A 25,963-nucleotide genomic window follows, 5' to 3' on the forward strand; every position below is an offset into this window, starting at 1 on the left:
TATTATTATTATTATTATTATTATTATTATTATTATTATTATTATTATTACAAACATCCAGCCATTATTTCCTATTGCATATTGCCCTTGAGGTCTCGTCTAGCGCTATGACTCTGTGATTCTATGATATTAAATGGCACTCTGGACAGAGCTTCTTAGCTGAAAGCCAATGAGAGGAAACTAGTCAAAAGATACAATCTCTTAGCAAACATTTGTGTTTCTGTATTGAATAGAACTGCATTATGTATTAAAATCAGAATAAATGATAAGGGATACAGTATTTATTAAAAATGTGGCTTCATGTAGCCTTTTTACTTTGTTCACAACTTATTTTTTAAATCTTATTTTTCACACAAGGTCTGTTGAATAAAGCTGTTCATTTTAATTTAAAAGACAGAGAGCCTTACAAACTAAAAAGGAAAGAGACATAAGGGAAGGGGATTTGTTGGAAAAGGCAGAAGAGGGAGATTAAGGCTGCACCTGCGCTGCAGAATTAATGCAGTTTGACCCTGCTTTAACTGCCATGGCTCAATGTGATGGAATTCTGGGATTTGTAGTTTTGTGAGATATTTAGCTTTCTCTGTCAGAGAGCTCTGGTGCCATAAGAAACCACAAATCCCAAGATCCCATAGGATGAAGACATGGCAGTTAAAGTGATGCCAAACTGCATTAATTCTGTGTGGCAGCAGCCTATATCTTCAAGGCCAGATCAAAGTAGTGTTAAATTTTAGATCTAGTTCATACCAGAGAGATCCTCCTGTGGTCACATTTTCAGTTTAATAATGGTGCCTTGTTCTTTTGACTGATGGCTGGAGCCAGTGTGTCTCATCCTTTGTTCTTATAGTCCTAAGGCAACTGGCAAATGGAGCTGACCTTTGGGGATGGTCAAAGCAAGCTTTATGGAGTTGCTTCTTTGCTGTCCAATGGACGAGACCATGTTTATTTTCCCTAGACCCTAATATTCTTGCTACGCAGAACATCGAAAAGTTGTTTGGACTATGTCTCCCAGAATGACTCCAGCCAGTGTGGCCACATTTCCAAACACTGTTCCTGGAAGGTGGGTTAGAACCTCCCAATGGCCCTTGGCCTCCCCAAGATACAGAGGTTAGAGCAGTGGTTCCCAAACTTTGGTCCTCCAGATGTTTTGGACTTCAGTTCCAAGAATTCCTGACTGTTGGCCAAGCTACCTGGGGCTTCTGGAAGCTGAAGTCCAAAACACCTGGAAGACCAAAGTTTGGGAATCACTGGGTTAGAGTGTGCTGTTTTTGCAGAGAATAGGAAAGTTGACCTGAGTTTCTTTCTGTAACAGAGAGAAGCAAGCTCCTTGCATCCACTTTTTATTCATTCATTTTTAAATATATAGAAAATATTTTTTATATCACTCTTCAGGCAAAAAGGGTTTTGTAGCAGCTTATGTATAATCAGTTTTAGAAAGACAGTCCCTGCTTCAGTCTTACAGTATCGTAATACAGGTAAATGAGCCAAGAGGAAAGCTGATGAGAGAGCAAGTACAGTGTTCACTGCATATGGCATGCCCTGGCTTCCTCCATCATTTCCCTGCACTGCAGTCCTCTGGAATGGCTGCCAGTGGTGGCAGTTGATGGAAGAGTCTTCATAGAGCTCTTCCATCAGCAGAGCTGGTAGAACTTATTTCTCTAGCCAGTGGATAATGATACACTGGTATTCTGCTTCCCAAAATAAGGAGAAGGAAGTTGGGTTGTCTCTTCCCAATTGCTCTTGGTCTCTGCAGTTAACTCCTCTTCTTGTGATATGTTCTGTGTCTTCATGTCATCCTCTGCTTGTAATTTTTTAAAATTTTTATGCCACCTTTTTCAGCAAAAAGGTTCTCAAGGTGGTTGCACCGTAATGTGAATTATGAGGTGAGGTTTCTTCAATAGAGAGTTGCCTTGGGGCAAACATAAGGGGGCTGGTTTATAAATTTCCTGGTCTCTCAAGACTACATATTTGTGTTTATCACATGAGGCTTTTGTTGTTAACTGCCCTCGAGTCGATTTTGGTCCATGGCAATCTTGTGGATGCAAAGCAGAATTTCATGTATAAAAAGCATCTTTGGATGGTACTTACCATACAATGTCATGTTCGTCCTGCTACAGCTTTGTGTTCCATTAGTGGAGTGCATCTTTTCCTTGATAGCCAATGGCTTTTCCATTAGCACCTTTTGTATGATAGGTGCCTGCCTTTCACTGCAATTCTGATAGGCAGGCTGTCATGTAATGTGAGTGGGCATGACTTTTCTCCTCTCCATCCTCCTTGATATTTCCACATAGGCTGTTTTCCTTTCCTTTCCTTTTCTATTTCTTTCCCTTTCTTTTTTCCATTTTTTATTTCATTGCATTGCCATAATTGCTAAATGGCAGTAAAAAATAAAGGCACCAAGAGTCATGCTTGGTAGGACAGGAAGGCAGAGTTATGGAAGCTGTGCAGAAGAGAGAGTGTGGGACCATACATTGCCAAAGCAGTGCCTTAGTACTATTTCAGAGAAGTGTGATAATGAATATTCTCAAACTGGTATTTTTCAATTTCCTCAGACTAATGTGATTTCAGGTTTTGGTGTGTGTCTGCTTACATTCAATCTACATTTTGGTTGCAAAGGTTTGTGTAAAAAATGTGTATGAACAGCTGATGGGTGCACTGAAATAATCCCTCAAAGTTCCTTCAGTTTATTGTTTTGTTTTTATAATGATTACATAGATTTGAAGTAGAACATATGTCACCTATTCAGAAATTGAATACATATTTTGATTTACACAGTGACTCCACATTGCTAGAAGACAAAAATGCTAGAATGGAAGTATTTGGAAGTTCATACCTTATGCATCCATTAATGGAAAATCAGTTTATAATGAAACCCTATATGTGCCTATTGAAAAACAAATGCCCCTGAATTCAGTGAGGCATACTCCCAGGAAACTTGAATATGAGATTCCTGCCATAATGTGGAAGGGATGATATATGTTTTAGGCACCATCGCTGGTGAACCTGACTTGTACTCAAGAGCAAAGGTTTATTGTACCAATAAAAAAGATTATGTGCTGTCTTTTCACAAACCAACTTTTCATGGTAAGAGCACAGAGCTTTTTTTTCTAAAGAGTTCTGCATTAGCTTGGAGTACTTTGAATTCTTGCACACTGGCACCTACAAATTAGGTTCTGCAGAAGAATTTCTTCTCTTCCTTTGAAATTAAAAGAGGGAAAAGAGGGAACCCTTTTTGACTAAATCACTGACCATATTGATAACCATTGATATAGGTACAGTGCCTACACTGTACGTGAGTTCGCCTTATGTGGACTTGAGGTCACATGGACAGCAAGCCCCAATATGGTGAATGGGGCCCATGGTGCAGATACAAGCCCCATTCAAATCAATCAGGCTTGATCATACGTGGAATTTGCCTTACATGGGGGGGGGGGGTTGGAAGAGCGCACTGTAGGTATGGTAGCAATACCAATCATGTTAATACAGCTACTGAAACCACAGTGCCTTGGCAAAACCTTCCAGTAAATTCCTTATGCTGTCCACCTGGACCCATGGGCTTCCATTTTAATTATCTTATTACCTTGAAAAAATGTGAGGAAATTATGACCATCTTTGGAATTGAAGGGAGATCACCAGAAGTCATTCAAACCTATAGTGAGCCATTTCTTGTTATGTTTATTTGTTTTCAGGTCAACTCTGACTTATAATGACTTATAAAAAAAAAAATTTTAAGCAAGATTTATTTCAATGAGGTTTATCATTGCCTTCTACTAAAGCTGTGAATGTGACTTCCCCAAGGTCACCTTTTGCGTCTCTGTGGCTAGATGGGAATTTGAATCCTGGTCTCCCAGAGTCCTAGTCCAACATTTAAATCACTGTGCCATCTTGGCTTATGGAATCAGCCATGGATATAAATAAATTAAATACACCTGTGTTTGTGATGTAGGATAGAAAATACTTCTGGATAACAAAATCCTAATTTTAATGCATACTCTTTTTCTTTGTATTGTGTTTCAGAGATGGTGACTCAAGTTTGAGTAGGTCAATGGTCAATAGTTCCGATAAAATAAACCAAAAGAGTGGCTCGTCAGTGTTCCAGCATTCTGTAGAAAGATGGAAAATCAATTCTTCCTTGGTGCTAGAAATAAGGTGAGTGCCTAAAGTAACACACATTTCTCATTTATATGTTGAGGTACAGTGGTACCCCGGGATACGAATGCGCCGCCTTACGAAATTTCCGGGTTACGAAAAAAATCCATAGAAAAAACTGTTCCGGGTTACGAAGGTTATTTCGGGTTATGAAAATTTTTTTGGTGCTTTTCGGCGCTTTTTCGCACGAAATCGCGGCTTTCGCTATTAGCGCCTATGGCTTTTTCGGCTTACGAAGGATTTCGGGTTACGAACGCGGCAGCGGAACGAATTAAATTCGTAACCCGGGGTACCACTGTATCGTAATATTTTTAGGAGGTGAGGGAAGAACTAACAAATCTGTCTTAATTTACAGAAGTCAGCTTATGATTTTCTCGTGTAGGAGAATGAGCCCCAGCCTTGGACCCCCAAATTTTGTTGGACCGTAACTCCCAGATGCCCTGGCCAGCATGGGATGTTCTAGTTCAACCATTAGTATACGAGACACATGTTAGGACTGAGTAAGAAGTTACTGTTTCCCATTCCAACCTACATCACAGGCTGAAAGGGGTATCAAGCTCCTTGGGTACAACTATGATGGAATATAAAAGAGGACATTCCAATTCAGAAAGGTTCTTTCATGTAGACAGTATTTCAAAGCTAATGACACCAAATTATACACTTAAATTATTACTTTAAAGAATAAGAAACAACAAAATCCAAAACACATCCTGTGATGATACCTTTGTTGGGCCAACCAAAAGATGTAAAATGCATTACCATAGCTTTGGATTTCACAGACTTCTTCATCAAGCCAGAGCATTAGGGGGAAGAGAGTGACAGGGCTGTGGTCACAGCATCTATCTGATGTGTTTTTGCACCTATCTGATATGAACATCAGGCTCCTATGATGGCAAAATTATTGTTCTTCCTTATTTTTTAAAAGAATAATGTTTTAAGTTTGCAGGACTGATTTTAATTGCAGTTTTGAATTCCAATGAAATCTGATCATCAAATTCTGGGGATACCATGGAATGGTTATCAGTTGCAATTCTACCTTGTGAGTTTTATAAGAGGATTGTGAGCTTTGCAGGAGCTGGAGAAGGAAGGCTGGTCTGGATGGAACTTTGATTTGGTCTTGCAAGGCAGTTCTGACTTCTTATGAAATTGACAGAGTGTGTACTTTCTTTTCTGAACACTGAACATGTGATCTTTGCCACACTAACTGCATAACCCAGTCTGGCTGTATGGCCTTCCTCTTATTCATTGCCATGAAGTCAGGCAAAGGAGAATCATAAGATGAAGTCACAGATGCATTTAATATGCAGTGCAAAGGTCCAGATCCAAAATCACTGTGAAGATGCACTCTTAGGTTGTGCAGTTTTCAGGCTAAAGGGAAGGTTATGAATGGGATGTTTGCTATGATTCTGAAGTAAATTTGAAAGCACAGAATGATGTTTCCAGCCTTGATTATTCCCTAGGACAATAAATCCTCAAGTCCCCAAGCTTGATTTTACCCTTGCCAACTTCTTCCTTGCTCCACTAAACATTTTCTGCTGTTATCACTGATTGGATAAAATAGGCTGTTTAAAATCTGTGAGAATTGTCCATTGAATGATCTCTGGTTTTCAAAGCGGTAAGTTTTTGCTTGAAGAGAAGCTCAGTTGTATTGATTTAGAAAGGTTCTGAATGGAATAATGCCTTTAATTTGCAAAGTGCAAAGATTTTGCATGGAACAGGCACTCTGGTTTGCAGACTGGAAACATCGTTTAATGCCTAAACGCTGTTGTATTAGGGTTAGGTTTGTAAGATTTACAGCTGTGCTTTCCCACTTTGTTTTGCCTCCACCCTGTACCTGTAGCTTCACCCACTGTTGGCATGGGTTCATCAAGACCTTACCCAAAGGAGAATGACACCTTGGGTGCAAATGGTTTCCCACATCTGCCCTAGAACTTGCCCTGGATGGATATTGGTCAGTTGCCTATGTGCCCATATAAAATAGGCCTGAGGAACAATTTTTTTTCTAATTGTTAGACTGAATGTTGTGAACTACTACAGTCTGGCAGACTGGTTGCTATATTTTCACCATTATACACAAAGTCTTGTTCCTGACTATATAATTCCAGAGACAGGAAGAGTGTTTGTATGTAGATGTTCCGTACTAAGAGTTAGTTGTATCTGTGGCAGTTGCTGCTGTGAAAAAACAGGAGACACCTGCCTCAGGTGGCAGACACTACAGAACAGCTATGACAGTGCTTCAATCATTCCTGCTAAATTCTTAACTCTTCCCTCTTGGAAGACAGAGCTGTGCATACCACACATCCTATAATGAACCCTCTGTCTAAACTAAACTGTTGCTATCAGGTTTGGTGGAGGATGCTCTCCTGCCAGTGCTGAAATAAGGAGGTCTAACTGTTAGTTCAGTGGGTTTCTGTATGTGGCAGAGATGGTGGCAACATTTTGTTCTTTGCTTCAGTCAGCAAATTGTTTTGTGCCAGTCTTGGTGCTGTTCACAATGACTACGAGGAAGTTCAGTATGTGGAACATAATATGCTGTATTTTGTGAGTTGCTTCAGTCTTCTTTTAAACAATGTATAGAAAGCCAAAAAGAAGATGTCAAATTCATGGGTCAGTAATCTTTCTTATCAAAACCTATGTCATCCTACTTTGCAAGTTTCGCAAGTTTCAGTTTTATAATGTTGTAAGGATGTCCATGTCAAGACTATATTTTTGATTTTACTATTCTTTAATGAAAAGTAATCCTAACCCTTTATTAAGTTGAATTTTCAGTACAGAATGTCATTGTGTGATGACAGTAAATTCAACTGTATTGGTCACAACATTTTAATGTCCTCTGTTTAAAACAAAAACACAGAAGAAGTTATTAACAGTGTTGGCAAATTAACATGCACAGAGTAATGATAAAAGAAACCTGCAGGAGACCTTTAGCCTGGGGTGCTCTTGGATATCTTAGCTTATATATAATCACAGTGCTTCATCACTTTAAGAGCAAACATCCAGCTTTCATTCTGATGACCTGAATAATAATATACCTGAAAGTAATTCTTTTGAACAGAATAATAGCTCATGCATATTTGGCTAAGAAAACATTCAGGGCCTTTTAAAAATAAAAGATACTGAGTTCCTCTTTTTCAAGGATTTGGCTTTCTGAGTATTTTGCCTTCGGTTGCACAAGTCTAAAAGACCACAATGGCTATAAAACTAAACTGCTGTGGTACAGGGATTTTCCATTTACTTCTCTGAGAAAGAAAGAATTAAACAGGTTGGTTTTTATAACAAGAAGTGTTTCAGCTCACATCTGGCTTAAAGTCCCACTCTGTCTAACTTGGAAGCCATTAGTATTTTTCCAGTTTATTGTGATACACTTGTGGTTACTGCTGTACGTGAAGTGATAAAATTATTGCAACATCATGCACTTTATATAATTTCTTGATGTTGAGTTTTACCTTTTTACATTTTATAATGCCAGTTCACTTTGGAAAGACTTAGTTGAAAGGAGACTGAATAATATATTTATTCAACAAATAAGTCATATTAAATACAGTACCAACACCAGTAGTCTCCTTATTCATTGCAGATAAAGTACAGATTTATTGCATTTTCCCATGTAAGGAACTGAGAGTGTAGCAATTTATATAGTGTTGCATTCTGGACTTCCTGTCCACCATCACAAACATTCAGCATTCAGAATAATGCCTAAAATACCCAATGCTGTCCAGTGACCAACATTCTTAAACAAATTATAGTTCTCTCTCTCTCTCCCAATCTTTCTCTCTCTGTGGCGATTATCGCACAGGGGAAAGAATGGGAGCACAGCGGACTGCTCCTGTCCTTATTGCATAATCGCACAAAGATTATCAGACGACCTCACAATTATTCTGTCAATATCCGATCTTTATGTGTCTTTATCGCATAATCGTGCAAAGATTATCAGATGACATCACACTTATCCTGTCATTAACCTCTTAATGAAGTGGAATTGACCCATCATTTTTTAATAGAAGTTTCTGTTAATTGAAAACTGACGGGACACTTCTACTTCATTGACAGAATAATGACAAGATAAGTGCAACGTGTGTGATAATCTTTCCGAGGATTGTGCAATAAGGACAGCATAAGCATAGGAGCAATCTGCCTCGCTCCCATCCTTCTTAATGTTAGAAACTCATTTTTTTCAGCATATGCTGAAAGCTGCACTGGAAAAAACCCTGGCACGCCCTGGAAGAAGCAACGGGGTGTGTGCCTGTGGCACGTGTACTGCGCCATGCTGCAGGCATGAGGCCCATTATTTCTCAAGGGGATCCAGCATATGTGGAGACAACTTTTTCTGATGCGCGGGGGGCTCCGGAACAGATCCCCCGCATAAGGGAAGGGCCCACTGTACTGAGTCATAATGAGGGTACATTTGTATTTATGTCCTGCTTGCAGGCATCCTACAGGCAACTGATTTGCCACTGTATGAGTGAAATATTTGATTAGATAGGCCTTTGATCTCATCTAGTGTGATTCTTCTCATATATTTATGTCATTGGTCCTTCTAGCCCAGTACTATTTATTCTAACTAGTGTTTGCTCTTCATCATTTCAGAAAAGCACCTGCTATGAAGAGAGAACCAGGTATTTCCTGAGCTGTAAAGTTTCCTCTATGTTAGTGGTGTAACAACAACAACAACAAGGGAAAATTGCATTAAAAAAAGAACAACAAATTTAATACTGATCTATTCATTATACGTAATGGATTCTTCTTGTAAATGTTGGGTTTTGCCACTGCAAGGCTATGATGAATGCAAAATAGCTTTAAGAACATTATAATATCAAACATTCCTCTCTTAGACATTTTGAACAGATGGTGTGTCAGGAAGCAAGCAGGCCTAGCTTCCTGATCAGCAGTAGTTGTGACTGAAGAAATGTTGCCTCATGTTGTTGCAGCTGCCACAGCATCTTGGACTTGACAAGTGATAACTCACCAGAGGTCATTGGATTGGATGACATCTAACTTGGTGTTGCAGCTCATTTGTAACTTTCAGAGTACCCTGCTCCTGTCATGACTTGACCTGGGGACCTTTCATACTACACAGTTATAGCACTCTGATTCCACTTTAACTGCTGAGACAACATCCTGTGGAATCCTAGGGCTTGGAATTGGATGAGTCACCATAGCTCTCCGGCTTAGAATTTTAAATGTTCTTTTCTGAACAGTAGATCCTAGGATTTGAAAGGATGGGACCTCAGTAATTAAACTGGAATCATATTCCAATAGTGCTGTTGTGCAGTAGGAAGGGGCTCTTGCCTCTGCTACATCATATGATGGCTTGAGGGAACGAGAGGGAGCTGATATCAGTCTTTGGGTTGACACTTTGTGATGATGCAATTCCTTTAAAACTGGTGCTATATATTTTATATAAAATCTTCTGGTCAGCTGCATTTTATACCAGCTACAGCTTCTAGTTATCTTCAAGGGCAGCCCCATTAGATTACATAGCAACCATTGCATGAAGTACTGTTATCTTCAGAAAAGACCAAGTGTTACAATCCTCATGTTTATAATATATGTTTTGTTTTTATTGGCAAACTCATGTCTGCTATGTAAGGATGGTGGAGGCTTTTTCAGCCTTAGGAGTAAATTCCAATTTGAGAGGAGAAACAGGAGGCTGCAGTCTTGCAGTGGGCTGGCTCAAAACCAAGTTGGTATGGACAGGTGTAAAGTTTACTAAGGCCCTGTGCACACCAACAGTTTGGGTCGGCTTGGGGGCGAATTCGGGATGTAGTGTCTACATGATGCATGCCCTGGCTCCATCCCCATGGTGGTGTGACGCGGCAAGCTGCAGTGGTCCTCCCGCACTGTGTCCACATGATGCAGTGCTGAAGGCTGCTATCGTACCCTTTCCAGGGTACAAAAAGGAGCCACTTTTTGCAGCTCCCTTTCATGCTCTGGAAAGGCCAGATCTGGGCCGTGGTGTGCAGTTACCACGGCCCCGATCTGGCTATAAACAGGACAGTTGGAGGCCACCCCTTCAGGGCTCTGTGCACATAGGGATGCCATATCCTGCCTGGGGGCGGGACTTTCCCGTTTTTTGGCCCCCTGGCACGGTCCCGTCACGTTTTTGCCCCTCCCCCGGTTTGCCCTGGGTTGAGTTTGTCCCTGCCTCAGCAGCTGCAGCCGCTCTGCAGCTATTGCTGCTGACTGCCAGTCTGCCACCGACGTGGCCACTCTTGCAGCTGCTCCTGCTGCGGCCTTTGCAGCCCTCCGGCGCTTCCATTTTGCACCCTGGGCTGCCCTGCGCGCTCTTGTGTGGGTGCGTGCAGGGCTGAGCAGGGGCTCCTTCTCTTCAGTTTGGCTGGCCAATGGCTGGACAGCCCGCCCCTGCTGCAGGAGCCTGTGAAAGCTTGTAGGGGGCGGGGCTGTTCCAGATCCACTCTCCCATTGGCCAGCCAGCCTCCAGAAGAGGAGCTTCTCTTCCTCCCCGCGCGGGCCCAAGGCTGAGCAGCATGAGAGGGCTTTACCGACAAGGTACTTCCTCTTCTTTTTTCGCCCCCTTTCTCTTATTCTTTCTTTTCTTCCTCCTCCTCTTTGTTTTTCCCCTCTTTCTCTTGTTCTTTCTCCTCCTCCTCCTATCCTTTTTCTTCTCCTCTTCCTCTTCCCCCTCCTCCTCTTTTTATCTTTTTCCGTATTCTTCTTCTTTCTCCTCCTTTCCTTCTTTCTCCTTCCTTTATTTTTTCTCCTCCTCCCCCCTTCCGCTTCTGCTGCTGCTGCTGCTGCTGTTGTTGTTGTTGTATGCCCAACTCCCTCCTTGGCCAGGCCTCCATTCCCCAACAAGAGGGAAGCCAGGACTCATGGGGGCCATGTGGTGGGGGGGAGCTGAGAGGGAGGCACCAGGCAAAAGGGAGCCCAGGAGGGAGGAAGGGACGGGAGTGGCACCATCAGGCTGCATCCACACTGGAGAAATAACCCAGTTTGGCTGGCAATGCTTTAACTCTTTTCTGACTCAAGGCTGTGGAATTCTGGGAGCTGGAGTGTGCTGTGGGAACCAGAACCCAAGCCCTGACTCTTTTATAGCTCAGGGCTGTGGAATTCTGGGAGCTGGAGAGTGCTATGGGGACCAGAACTCAAGGCCTTCATCACTTTTAACAGTGATAGTGATGATGATGAAGATGGTGATATTGATATTAGCCAGCTTCTGAGGCATGCGCTCACTGTTTGTTCATAAGCCTCTGAAATATGCAAGAGGCAATGTTAAATAAAGCCATGTTCAATGCCCAAATGTGTGTCGTGTGTGTTTTGGAATGGAGGGGGGTGGTTTGGGCAGAAAAGGAAGTACATTTCTGCCATCTGTCTAGGAATAATGCCAGAATGTCCTCCATTTTGATCATGCCTAAGAAACATGCATTTATATTAAGATATTTTTAAAAATCATCAAATTTTTTCGCGTGTCCTCCATTTTTATAAAGTGTGTCCTACATTTGAAAATGGTGTCCTACATTTGTCCCGGTTTGGAGGTCCTGACTTATGGCAACCCTATGTGTACAGCCCCTTAGTTGGCCAATAGCAACAGCTTTAGACATGCAAAACTTTCCAACCCACAGTGAAGAACTGTTGTTTCGTTCAAAGTCTTGGAAACCAGTGCTTCTGTTCTATGCAAAGTTTTACGTATCTGTAAACTATTCCATGTAAGGCAGAGGTGGGCAAACTGCAGCGTGTGAGCCTTTTTTGTGGCCCACCCCCTTTTTTCCTTATTGCTTTCAGCCTCTAAAGTATTTCCCCCCTCAGGAGATTCCAGGATCAGTGGTTCTGCAAAGAAATTATTTCTGGGCCACTACCTCAGTCCAAAGAGAACTGCTTCACAAAATAAAAATAAGAAGTGGACTTCCAGTTATTTTTTTGATTTATTTAAATGATTTACTTGTTCAGGGTCCTTGTATGGACGGAAGTCTTGAAGCCCAAAATATAAGATCTTCTGAAGTTTCCTGTGTTTGATGTAAAACTTTCCAGGTCATTTCACTGCAAAATCTTCTTGAGTTTTAAATACAGCCTGATTCTCCCTTATTGGAAATTCCAAATTACAAAATATTTCAAAAACCAAAACATTTTTTATGGGTTGCTTAGATAGTGACAGCTTTGTTTTCTAATGGTTCAATGGACACAAACTTTGTTTCATGCACAAAAGTATTAAAATATTGTATGAAATTATCTTCCAGCTATATGTATAAGGCATAGATGAAATATAAATGACTTTTGTGTATGGACTTGGGTCCCATCTGCAAGATGTCTCATTAGGTACATGTATGCAAATACAGATATTCCAAAATCCAAAAAAACAAACAAAAACTAAAATCCAAAACACCTCTGGTCCCAACCATTTCAGATAAGAGAGACTCAAATTGTAGTTTCTTATATTTGATCACTGATTGGCATTAAGGGGAGAAGAAGCTCCATAAGCATGGGTCTGATCAGGTTCATTGCAGAAGTTCTGAAATCTCTGTTATACGATGAAGCCAGCGGTCATTGCCATGTGTGGCAAATGGTTACACTCTATGACAAGTAGTTGCATGCAGCAATCTCATAGAGCAGAATGCCTTCATTTAACTATTAAGAGACCTTAGTATGTATGCAGTGTAGAAAAATATCCACACTAAGACTCAGTTCAGACTAGAAACCCGGACTGCAAGCACTGGGTTCAAATAAAAGAAAGGCTTTGCTTGTTTGTGATTTACTGTGTTCTGAGAAAGTGATTTCACTTGTTAGAAAAATGATCAATGAGGTTTTTAAAAAGGGAAGGCTTTGTTTACAAAGATGCCTCATAGGATAAATAAAATAATGTGGAGTTAGTTATAATAGTGGCCATTTGTCTTTTGGTAATCAATAACTCCTGGGAGAACCTAAACATAAATCTTCCATTTTCTTTCCTCGCAGTAAATTAACTGCAACTACAGAATATGGGAGCTCTGCTAAAAGCCTAGTTCGTAAAGCAGTTGTAGGGGCCGTTTGTCTTCTTGACAGTGTTAGAGGTCTGTACTTAACTAAACCTAGTCGATCACATTTGGTTGCACATCATTCACTTAACTAAAATTATTAACTCCAATTGCTAAAGGTTGCATATTGGTTGAGTTTGGATAACAAAAAGAAGGAAAACTTGGATGTATTTCCTCCATGTGATATCAATGCAGCATCTTTGCTTTGGCATTCACCATAAACTAGAAACCCAGCTACAATAACTCAAGACCATCATCCAGACAACTTCTGTTGCTTTTGTAATGGCCCCTGGAATAGTTTTTTTTTATTTCTGAGCAAAATTAATCCCCTGCTCCACAGTGCTTGTGTCGATCTGATAATTTAAGATCCCTCCATTTTCAATAATCATTTGAGAACAAATATTTAATCACATGCAGCACTCCAGTGCTTATTATGGCAGACAATGGAAGTCTGATGTCTACCTCTAACTTCTGTATTAAAAGTTTAGTGTTTCACTGTGGGGGTAACAACTTTGCTTGGTTCCACCTTTATAGACATTTTTCCTTGAAAGCAAAGGAAACTAATTGTTCCTGAGTTTATGAAACTCCCTCCCATTCTGTCACAGAGTTTCTTAATCAGAATTGTTTCCACTAATACTCTACTGGCAAAGCAAAAAGGACCATGCTCATTTCATAGCTGGGTGAACAGGGAGATAGATTTTTCTATAAAATCTTGATTTTGCAGTGATATTCTACTGCAATATCAATGTGCCACATTTCCCCCTTCAGAAACCCACAAAGCTAAGATTTCTGTGCCCTTAATAGATATGAATCAGCGGCATGTTCAGAATGGTTACAGCTTCATATGACTACAGGAGAAACACATGACATTGGTAGAGATGACAGAGAGGCTGTAGTTTTGTTAGCAGAGCATATGCTCTGCATAAGAAAGGTTCTAGGTTTGATCTCTGGCTTCTCCAGATCAGATTAAAGAGTTGTTTGGAGAATTCTTGAGATATGTTTGGTTAGTTCTTAAATCTGTAACCTACTTTTCTGTAAAAACTTCTGAAGTTGCCTACCAGTGATAAAATCCAGAATTAAAAATAAAAATTAGTCCTCACAATAAAACAAAGTGGCGAAACAGACCGACACAATACACTGGCTTGGTGGCAGTGTGGCGCACACCCTGGCACCTGCCCAACCAGATAGCAGGCAGTGTTGTGGTGCTCCGACTGTGCAGCATTTATACACCGCATGCTGCAGTAGTATCGAAAAGCCAGTGTTGCAGTGGAAAAGCCACCCTTTTTCCAGCACAGAAAGGAGTAGCATTTTGCCATTTCTTTTGCACTGGAAAAATGCCAGATAAGGGCTGCAGCGTGTGGTTGCCACAGCCCAATCCAGCATTCAAAGGGGTGGCATCAGGCCACCCTTCTATAGCTGTCTATTTTGGCTCAGAGTTAGAATCAGAGGTTAGAAGATAAAAGGTCAATACAGTTGCCCCTCTGTTTGCATGGACTTCTGATCCATGACCCTCACTTACTCATAAGGAGCAGATGGAGGGGGCTAAAATGGGGCGTGTGCCCGATGCGCTTGCCCGCAGCCACTCGCAGGCACACTCCCCATTCAAGCCTATGGGGCTCAAATATCTGTGAGTTTCTGTTTTCATGCGGGGGGGGGGGTCTGGAATGGATCCCCCACAAAAATGGAGGGCTGACTGTAGTTAAAATATAGATTAAAAGAGCAGATCAGCAAAGCTGTTGCTAGTCTATGCAGACAGTATTGGTATAGAAGTATGAATGTTCTGATTCAATATATAAGGCAGCTTGCTATTATTATTATAAGCATCTATGGGGTAGTAGTTACTGCAGAATGTTGGACTAAGACTGACGATATGGGTTTGAATCATCATTGGGAAATGAATCCCATAGTGTTATTTTAGGTCAAGCATACTCCTTCCCGAACCTTACAGAATTTTTAGAATCAAAATGTAGGGGGGAGAAACCCATGTTTGCTTATTCAACAAAGCCTGCGGAAACGGTTATACCTAAGCTCCCTGCACAGGGAGAAGAGGGAAAGCTGTTTTCGGGTGGTCATTTGACCAGGTGAGGTTTTTTTTTAAAAAATTAAACTTGGGAGAGTGTGTATGTTGCTGAAGGGGAGGAGCTTATGTGAGTCACTGGAGGTGGAGCTAGCAGCCTAAAATGTGGGCTAGACAATGCAACTGTTAGGTTGATTTGTAATTAGTTGACTGGCTGAATCCAAAGGGTGCTCAACTATGGCTCCTTTTCATCCTGGAGAGAAGTAACCAGTGGGATGCTACAGAGGTCTGTCCTGGACCCAGTGCTATTCAACATCTTTATAATAAAATAAAATAAAATAAAATAAAACTTTATTTATATACCGCCTTTCCAAAGTGATCAAAGCGGTTCACAACATCAAATATTCATTACAATACAGGGTAAAATACAGTACAAAGTAAAATAGCATCTTCAAAACATCATAAAAACACCATATCTAATCGTGATCCAGCATCTTGAAGTAACTTCTGTGAGGAGGTAGTTTTCTCAAGAAGAGTCAGAAGGGTGTGCTAAACGGAAGAGATGTGTTTTCAAAGATTTTTTGAGCACATCTAAGGTGGAACTAAGGCGAATCTCTTCTGGAAGTTTATTCCAGTAATTTGGAGCAACCGCTGTGTAGGATCTTTGGTGAGTTGATTCAAGTCTCACCTTAGGGTACTCCAATATGTACTTCCCCAAAGTTCTGAGGGTGTGAGGCGGATTGTGTAGAGAGAGGCATTCCCTCCAGTAACTCGGGCCCAAGCTATATAGGGCTTTATAGGTAATAACCAACACTTTGTATTGAGCCCGGAAGCTAATTTATCAATGACTTGGATGACAGAATTAGGGGCATGCTTATCAAATTTGCAGATGACACTAAATTAAAAATACCTCAGAGGAGAGGATCAAAATTCAAAATGACTTGAATAGATTAGAAAGGTGGGTCAGAACTAACAAAATGAACCTCAGCAAGGAGAAATGACAGGTACTGCACTTAGGCAGAAAAAAATGAAATGAATAGATATAGGATGGGAGACACCTGACTTAACAAGACTGCATGTGAAAGGAATCTAAGAGTCCATGTAGACCACAAGTTCAGCATGAGTCAACAGTGTAATGCAGCAGCTAGAATGTGATTCTAGGCTGCGTCAATAGAATTATAGTGTCTAGATTAAGGGAAGGGGTGTCATAGTGGAGTAAGCTTGTTTTCTGCTGCTCCAGAGAATGGAACCCCAAACAATGGACTCAAGCTACAGGAAAAGAGATTCCAGCTAAACATTAGGAGAAACCTCCTGTCAGTAAGAGCTGTTTGACAGTGGAACACACTCCCATGGAGTGTGGTGGAGGGGTTGTTTTTGTTTGTTTGTTTGTTTGTTTTTTAAGTTTAGTTTAGTTTTTAAACAAAGGCAGCATAGCCATCTGTCTGGGGTGCTTTGATTGTGAGTTCCTGCATAGCAACTCTGTGATCCCGTGATTCTATGATTCTGAGCTGGAAAATATGTCTTGTTTATGGAAAGTCCCATGCCTAGTCCCTAGTATCTCCAACTAGGCATCAGGGGAAAGACTCTTGTATGAATTTCTGGAGAATAGTTGCTAGTCATTATTTACTAGTGGTGGGCAACTGGTGGCCATGGGTTCATAGTTTGACTTTAAATCCCTTTGCAAAGTATCAGCTGAGACTTTAAGTAAGTGTTAATTGTTCTTCCTGTAACTTACTGCTGGGTGAAAATGAAGAGGCAGATAAGAGAACAGGAAGACACAGGTGGGGGGAAGGCATGCCAAAATGAGACAGAAAGGGATATCAGAAAGAGAGGAAAAGATGTGGCCTTGTCTACTTTTGGCCTGAGCCCTATCCACCATTGGCTTCCCCACCACCAATATATGATGCTTACCCTTACATAGAGATAATGCTGCCCAAGGGAAGATGTATGCCCTGATAATGCTGCCCCCAGGAAGAAAGATACAGGCAAACTGAGCTAGACAGGAAGGAAATAATGGTCTACTCATGTAGACAGTGTTGAGCTAGATGAGCCATATGGCCTCACTCTGTATAAGGCAGGTTTTGCTGCTGTAAGTCAGGAGTTCTTTCATCAGTTTATTGCTATTTCATAGATTGTCTCCCCTCGGGATTTAGTACCATTAGATCAGTTGCTTATTCTTCTCTTGAATGCATTTTTTTTCAATATTCTTACAATTTACCAGTTTAGGAATATTGCACCCGAAAGGCTTTTAAACTCATTTGTGTACAAGATGACATAACAAATAACAAATTATTTTTATGTTCGTGTGTGTGAAAATAAAATAGAGAAAGAAGACCTTTGCCTTGCTATATTATCATTTACCTGGAGCTCTAGGCCCTTTGGGTGTTAATATTTCTCTCTGTGGCTCAGGACTTGAGATTCATGTGCTCAGTCTTCAGATTTTCTTTAGTGCTTGAAATCCACATGAAAATCCTGGAACAAAGTGAAACACATCTCCCCTCCCATTTTAGTGATACCTGTATTTGCAGACTGTTTTCTCTCATATCTCACATTTTTCTTGGGATTTAAAAGCAGGTGAGTTCATCATAGCCGCTATTTCAAAACCAATTACATGAGTGAGAAACATGATTATAATTTGAAACACTGAGTATTGATGACCAGCTGCTATATGTGATATTCCTGTGTGTGTGCAGAAATAAAATATATGTCAGTTTTGCTTTTTCCCTCCTTTGAATTTTAAAAACCAAGTTCTTTCATTCTTGAATGTGAAAACATGTGCATTTTGGTAAATCTTAAGGCGGCCCAAAACCAGCCCTTAAACAAGTGGCTTTTTTCTACTGCTTGCTGTGATCCATTTGGGACCACAACAGGAGGTGCCATTGGGGCCACGGCACGTGTTCACAGTGATCAGGCTGTGAGCAACCTCTGGCGCTCCTGGATGCCCATCTATTTCGCCCCTATGTTTAGCAATTTTCTTTCTGCTGAGAAAAGGTTTTTGAAAATTACACAGTTTTCAAATACTATTTCAAGTTTCAGGACCTATTCTGTCTAAAAGTTATGCACAGTCGTGCAGAAAACACATTTCCTGTGTAGTGAACAGCATTTTTGACAGAGAAAATAATAGTGCTCTAGTGGGAGACTTATTCTGAGTGAAATACGCACGTGGTTGTTTTCTGTACATATAACAGCCTTTTCTATGCAGCAAATGATACTTATATAGAGAAATTTTATTTTTTGCACAGAAAACCTTTCCTGTACAGAAAATTATGTTTAGTGCACAAAATCACCATGTGTAAATTTTATGCAGAATCCATCCCCAACTAGAGCATTTTCTATACAGAAAATAATATTCCTATGCAGAAAATGGTGTTCCCTGGAAAATAATGCTGTTTTTTGTGTCAAAGAAACATGTGCACATTTTGCATATAACAAGTTTCAAACTGCAAAGGTGTTCATCAGTGAAGGATTCTTGTTGTTAACATTTCTTGACACTTAAATATGTTTTAAACCCTTTTTAATTTTTTTCTGTCCATATATCATCCAGTTTCCTGCTTCCATAATGGATAACTTTGGGAATCCCAGAATTAGGCTTTAGAAGCAACTTGGTTTTGAAAGCAATACCCCTGTTCTGCTGATGTTCCTTAACAATTGTTAGATACATGATGCTCCCGACTCTGTAATTAGGATGTAGATATCTGATTGGTAGCCATTGACAACTGTGGCTTCTATAAAGGTTACTATATATTAAATAAATTCCCTGTTTAAACCACATCATGTGATATTTTCTGTCCTAGAATTCTTAAAATGTACAGATCTTTGAAAAGTCAATTGTGAAAGCAAATGAAAGGTTATAATAGTTTTAATGAGCTTATTCTGAAACATATTAATTTGATTTTATTTTTAAATTTTACCTAATTTATATCCTGCTTTTCTCCTGATGCATGACCCAAGGTGGCTTACAACAAATGCAAATTAAGTACTTCTAAAAACAGAACCTATCAGTACCAAAGTTAAAAACAACAACATTAAATAGCAATTCAGTTAAAAGATGGTTAAAACAATTTAAAACACACTTGAAATATGATTGAAAAGATAAAAGAACACCACAGGTAACTTTAAAGCCTCTTCTCTCACATGAATTAAGAGCCAAAGACCTACCTAAATGAAAAGATCCTTCCCTGCCCATGGAAAGAGAGCAGAGAGTGGGCCAACAGAACCTCACATGACAAGGAACTCCACAACCTGGTCTTTTGGTAGTTTGGACCCAAGCTGTATAAAACTGCAAAGGACATAACCAGCAATTTGAATACTAATGGCTTTTTATTGAACTGTCCCTAAAAATGAATGATAGGCTACAGCAATAAAAGCTGACGATTGCCATGTCAGTGGGATGATGAAAACCTGCTCCTGGCTTCAATTTGAATTTTATAGGAGCTATTCAAGGTTCTGAACTTCACTTCCACAATTTTATTTATTTATTTACTGTATTTATACCCCCATCTTCAGCCAGAAAGGCTCTCAGAGCGTCTTCCAGATAATTAATTAGTCATTTTGCTGCCCTTAGGCTTTTAATTGAAAAAAGGCATGACACAAAAGGAATAGCAGTGGGAAGGGGAATACGTCCAGTGCTTCTTCTCTCCCTCCAAGGCCTGGACCATGGCAGATGGACTGGTGGGAGGGCTCTTCTTCTTATTTTAGGTCAGGCCTGATGGAGCTGGCCAGCCTGTCTCTCCCTCTGAGGATGACAGATGCCAAAGAGGGAGGGCTCTTCTTATTATTTTAGGCCAAGCTTGATGGTGCATATAATAATACATTCAGCATCTTGGATAGCCCATTTCAAAATAAAACCTGGAGCAAATTCATTACCCAGAGACATGGTATCCACCTACTGCCACCAAGCTAGAAACAAAACTGGTTTAAATTTGTGACAGCCAGCTTCTTTCTAAGACAAGTGGCCATTGACCCACCTTTCATCAGATAACCTTCTCTTTTTCAAAGAACACTTCAGGAGATGGGTTATTTTTTAAGGGCTGTTGGCCAATCTGGATCTTGGACAGACTCAGTTTAGTGTTTTTTGAAGTTGAGCTAAGGCAATGAAGAGGCTGCCTTCCAAGTGTTGTGCTAATTATTATAATACAGCTTAGAAGAGGAAGAGATTATCTGTTTAGATACATATGCTTTGGTTCTCTTTATTTAAGAACATAAGTGTATAACAAGAGCCAGGTCTAAGGACAATCAAGTCTAACGATCTGTTCACACAGCAGATAATCTGTTTGTAAGATTTCCAGAAGCACATGACTGCAACTGCTGCTTCTATCTCAGGAAATCCAGCAACTGATATACAGGAGCACATTGATAAGCTGGGGTGTGTCCAGAGGGTAATGTCTAAAATAGTAAAAGGTCTGAAAATCATGCCCTATGAGCAGTGGCTCAGTGAGCTGGGTATGTTTAGCCTGGGGAAGAGAAGGTTAAGAGGTGACACAATAGCTATGTTTAAATATTTGAAAGACTGTAATGTTGAAGATGGAGCAAGCTTTTTTTTCTGCAGCTCCAAGGAAGGGTACCCAGAGCAATGGATTCAAACTACTGAAAAAGAGATTCCACCTTAACATACTTCCTGATAGTAAGAGCTATATGACAGTGGAATATGCTGCCTTGGAGTGTAGTGCAGTTTCCTTCTTTGCAGGTTTTTAAACAGGCTGGATGGCCATCTGTCGGAAGTGTTTTGATGGTGTCGCCCTGTATGTCAGGAGGTTGGACTGGAAGGCCCTTGTGGTCTCTTCCAACTCTATGATTCTATACTGCCTCTGATAATAAAGGTAATATAAAGTGATCCTGAATGATAGCCTGCTCTTCATGAATTTATTCAGACTTCTTTTAAAGCCATCCATATTGGCAGCTATAACTATTATCTTGTGGCAAGCAATTCCACAGTTTAATTATCTGCTATGTGAAGATTCTGTCCAGAATCTTGTGCTTCTTCTTATCCAGTTCTTTGTACATGGTTTTGTTCTCACCACCATAATTTAGCATCATCAACAAACCTGGTCACCTCACTATTCACCCCTACTCCAGATTGTTTATGTACAAGTTAAAAAGCACAAGTCCCAATGCAGACCTCTACAGGATTCTCTGCTCACACCCTCCATTGCAAGAACTACTGTGTATACTCATGTATAAATCGACCTCATGTATAAGTTGAGGGCACTTTCTGGGGCCAAAATCATGGATTTTGAGATGATTTTTGGATAAGTCGACGGTCAAATACTGGGGAATGATACAAAAGATCTAAAGGGGGAAACAAAGCACCACTTTTGTCCTTTCTTCTCCCTCTCTGGATCTCTCCCAAGGATCACAGTCTTGGCAGGGAAAATGGGGAAACAAACCTCCCCTCTCTCTCTCTTTCCCCCCCCTTTACCGCCAGCATTTCCAAGGCTCACAGCTTGCAAAATGGAGTACAAATCTCTCTCTCTCTCTCTTCCCTTTACCACCAGTATTTCCAAGGCTCATGGCTTGCAAAATGGGGTGCAAACCTTTCTTTCTTTTTCTCTCTTCCCTTTACCAGTGGGATTTCCAAGGCTCATGGCTTGCAAAACAGAGTATAAGCCTCAGCATTCTCTCTCTCAGTCCGTTTCCTCACCAGCTGTTTCTTAGCTCTGGCTATGAAAGAAGGCAGAGGGATAACAGAGGGAGAGGGAGGAGTATGTGGGAACACAAACAGGGACGCAAACTCTCTCCCCCCCTTTCTCTCTCCCCATCCACCTTGTCTCAGCAGCTGTTTGTTAGCTCTAGCTACAAAGGAAGGCTGGGGGATAAGACATATACACACACAGAGGAGAGTGCCCACAGAGAATCAAACGGGAAGCTGTTTAAAGATCCCTGACTATGAAGGAAGAGTGGGCACTTTTTAAAGGAACTTTATAAACAGTATTAACTTATTGTCCCGTATATAAGTTGACCCATGACTCATTTGGGGGCATAAATTTCTCGACTTAAAGTCAAGCATATATGGTAATCATTTCTTCCCATTTCATGCTTCCTGGTTTTTAAAGTAGTTTTTGATCCATAAGGGGACTTCTCTTAATCCATGACTGCAAAATCAGGAGCCTCTCAATAACCACCAGATCAATTCCTTCTAAATATTTGTTGATCATGCTCTGAATCTTAGAAGCTTGGTGAATGCACCTGGATCCTATGATTCATTTCTTTGTAAGTTATCAATGGGATCTTTTGCTTCTCATTCTATCTTTCTAGAAGTATTAGTTCAAGCATGGCTATTTCTTCCATGTAATATTTCCGCTTCCTCAGTAGCGAAAATAATTCTTTCAGTTTATCTGCAAACTCCTTATCCTCATCAGAACTTCTTTAATGTTGTTATTCTTCAGTGGTACAAATGTCTCTCTGGCTGGCATTATGTTCCTGGAGTAAGGTTTGTTTGTTTGTTTTTAAATGCATGAGCAGTATGGTAAGGATGTGATTTTGAGAATATATATGTTTTCTTCCAATGTGATCCATTGCCCTCCTCTCATGGACATCCCAGGTCAGTACTGAATTATATGAATCAAATTATAGCTATTCACTGGACTTTGCCTTTCTCTGAATACAGTTCCTGTCATTTTTAAACATTACTAAAATGCACGTTTGCACATATATTTAAGAGAGAATATATATCTAGGCCAAAATCATGTGTGGTCAAGTGTAGCATAAGACAAGCCTGTCACCTTGTCATCACTCATATGACTCACTGTTGCATTGGGATAGCCTCTCCACAGCCATTCTATCACTAATGGAGTGAGGACAGGTAGGTAGGGAGTTAAGAGTATCATCTGGCTACATGCCTGAAATCAGACTCAGATATCCTTGGGTCATATAGGGGTCTCTGTGGATGATGTAATCAGTCTTATCCCCGCTGCTCTCCTCCAGCAATGGAATGGTGGTACTAGTGGGCTTTTATTACACTGAGTCCTGCTATCCTGGAGAGTACCAAAATCCTCAGTCCATTAATGTCACTAGCAGGATGCTGGCCTTAGATTGCAATCCTATACTCACTTACCTAGGAGTAAGTACCATACTGAACTCAGAGAAACCGAGGATTGCACTATAAAATATATAGTGTGTGAGAAATGCACGTTTAAATCCATAATAAGTTGCATTTAAATATGTGTTTTGAAAGGACTCTTTAAAATTAGTGCAGAAATGAAACAGAATTATAGATAAAAACATGTTATTATGGACCAAAAGATGACAGAATTGCTCATTTCTAGCTTGACACAATTAAGATGGGAACTATAATTTAACATTTTTCATATACCAAGCCTGTTTGGAAATACTGGTACTGATTTTCTTTATGGAATCTTTATTGTATCTTGTGTAATAAGGAACAGAGTAAAGATTTTGTTTTTGAACCAGGATTCCATAGGTGACATTTATTACTACAAAGATATGACTGAATCTGATTTGTACTCTAAAAGTATTGATCACTGTATTGAACTTTCAAAAAAGTCTATAAAAATAGATCAGTAGAAACTGAACTCCATAATGTTAAAATTAAGATATACCATTCAAACTGTAAATTTATAAATGCAGTGTCATCATACAATTTTCACGTTTTTTGAAAAAACGAATCGTATCTCAGGAATAGTGCTATTGTACCTCAAGGACTTTAAGGACACCAAAGTCTGTCTGATCAGATGCATGAACACTCCATATTAAAGAGTGATTTAAGATGAATGCCATTTTAATGAACAATAAAGGAGTCTCAAGCTAATGTCTCCCTCTTCTGTCTCACACACATGGTGATTTTGTCCTGGTTTGAACTGACCCATTATGTATTATATATGTCATTGAGGCTTGCCTTAAGTCATTCCTGACGTATGGTGACATTATTAAGAGTTTTTCTTGGTCAGATTTCTTCAGAGAGGGCTTGCCATTTCCTTCCTTTAAACTGAGAAAGTATGACGAGTCCATGATCACCCAATGGATTTTCATGAACAAGCGGGTTCAAACGCTGGTCTCCCAGAGTTCTAGTCTAGTGCTCAAACCACTACACGACACTAACTGCCACATATTATATATGGTGTCTTATATAATAATAATATTTAATACTATTTATTTACTTATACCCCGCTTTTCAGCCAAAAGGCTATCAGAGCGGCTTACCAATTGTTAGACATTTCCCTGCCCTCAGGCTTACAATCTACCCAACAAGTCACAAAAGGAGAAGGGAATGGCAGTGGGGAAGGGGAAAAGTCCATCAGATCTTCACTCCCTCTGAGGCCTGGACCATGGCAGATGGACTGGAGGGAGGGTCCTTCTCTACCTGCCCAATCATAAGTCTCCATATGACCCTGCCCAAGTTTTAATATGCTCAGCGAGACACTTTTTTTCAGTCCCATCACCATGTGTTCAAAGAGGTAGATGTATAATGCCTAATGAGACTATAAGGACTGTGCTTGCCTTTGAAATCAGAATCAAGCCATGGTTTAATATTACAGGTTCAGTATCCTTTATCCAGATATCTGAAATCCAAAATAGCCCACATTAGTGGATGAGGTAGGCGTGAAACTGATGGGCCAAATAAACTAGAGCCCTGGTGGCACAGTGGTTAAATGCCTGTACTGCAGCCACTCACTCAAAACCGTAAGGTTGTGAGTTCAATACCAGCAAAAGGACTCAGGCTTGCATCCTTCCAAGGTCGCTAAAAGTGAGTACCCAGATTGTTGGGGGCAAATTAGCTTACAATTGTAGACACTGTTAGTTCAATATGTAGTGGTATATAAATGAAGCTGTTTGTTTTTTGTTTTGTTTCCAGACACATTCTTGCCATAGTATTTAGATGACACCCCCCCTCCCCAAGTACGGCTGGAAACTGCACCTAGGCCACATCTTTTATAAAGAATATTTTACAAAACAGTAAAATGCTGCTCCTTTTGCCAGCCTGATTTAAAACCATGGTGGCAGCCTGGATCGGGGCTGGGTGTGTGTGGTTGCTGCGCCCCCAGCTTGAATCGCACTGGGGTGGCCTCAGTGCCAGTTTGCCAATCATCCTCAAAGGAAATTCCCTGATTGGCTTCCCGAAATCCCCCCAAATTTCCAAGAATGGGGGCGGGACTTCTGGGTCAGGGGGTGCAAGGCACTATGGGAAGGCTAAAGGGGGGACTTCCAGGATGGGAGATATTTTTGGCTTGTGTTTTTAGGGTGGGAAGGTTGAATTTACCTGAAGGCTGAATTTCCCAGAATCTTCCCAGAAATTTAGCAATCCCGGAAATAACATGGAAAAACTTTGAAATCCCCAATTTCCAGGAAAAATCCCAGAAATTGGCAGCACTGCTCAGTGCACTTTATCAGGCCCATCTATTTCAGCCTATATTGACATTATTATTATTATTAAACTTTATTTCTAAAGCGCTGTAATTATACACTTACTTGGTTTCTGATGCTTCAGTGACTTTGCTTCATGAACATTATTAAAAATACTGAGTATAACATTAGCTACAGGCTATGGATATAAGGTATATATATATATGAAACATAAATTAATTTTATGTTTTGGTCTTATCCCCAAGATATCTCATTTTGTATATACAAATATTCCAGAATCCAAAAAGCTCAACCAAACTCAAAGGTCCCATTTCAGATATGGGAGACTCAACCTGTAGTCCCTGAAGTCTATTCCATGCCATGTCAGTTTATGGTTTTGTTTTGGGGGGCAGCAACAGCAACTATGTAGTTAACTGGGGGTGGAGGGAATGAGAGTATTGGCCCCCAGTAAAAATTCTGTCCCCTGATACATTTTCTTTCAGTACTCATATTTCTAGCATTGCAGCAACAT

At 40.4% G+C, this 25,963-nt stretch overlaps 1 protein-coding gene across 2 annotated transcripts in view; it reads left to right on the plus strand.

The window, feature by feature from the left end:
• Positions 1-25,963, plus strand: part of ST8SIA4 (ST8 alpha-N-acetyl-neuraminide alpha-2,8-sialyltransferase 4) — a 107,457-nt gene that overhangs the window by 12,770 nt on the left and 68,724 nt on the right. For both annotated transcript variants that reach the window (XM_042455824.1, XM_042455826.1), the window contains exon 2: positions 4,015-4,146. In XM_042455824.1, the coding sequence (XP_042311758.1) occupies positions 4,015-4,146 (132 nt within the window). The remainder of the gene's footprint in view (positions 1-4,014; positions 4,147-25,963) is intronic.

This window comes from Sceloporus undulatus, chromosome 2, assembly GCF_019175285.1.
Source record: "Sceloporus undulatus isolate JIND9_A2432 ecotype Alabama chromosome 2, SceUnd_v1.1, whole genome shotgun sequence".
NCBI classification, from domain to species: domain Eukaryota; kingdom Metazoa; phylum Chordata; class Lepidosauria; order Squamata; family Phrynosomatidae; genus Sceloporus; species Sceloporus undulatus.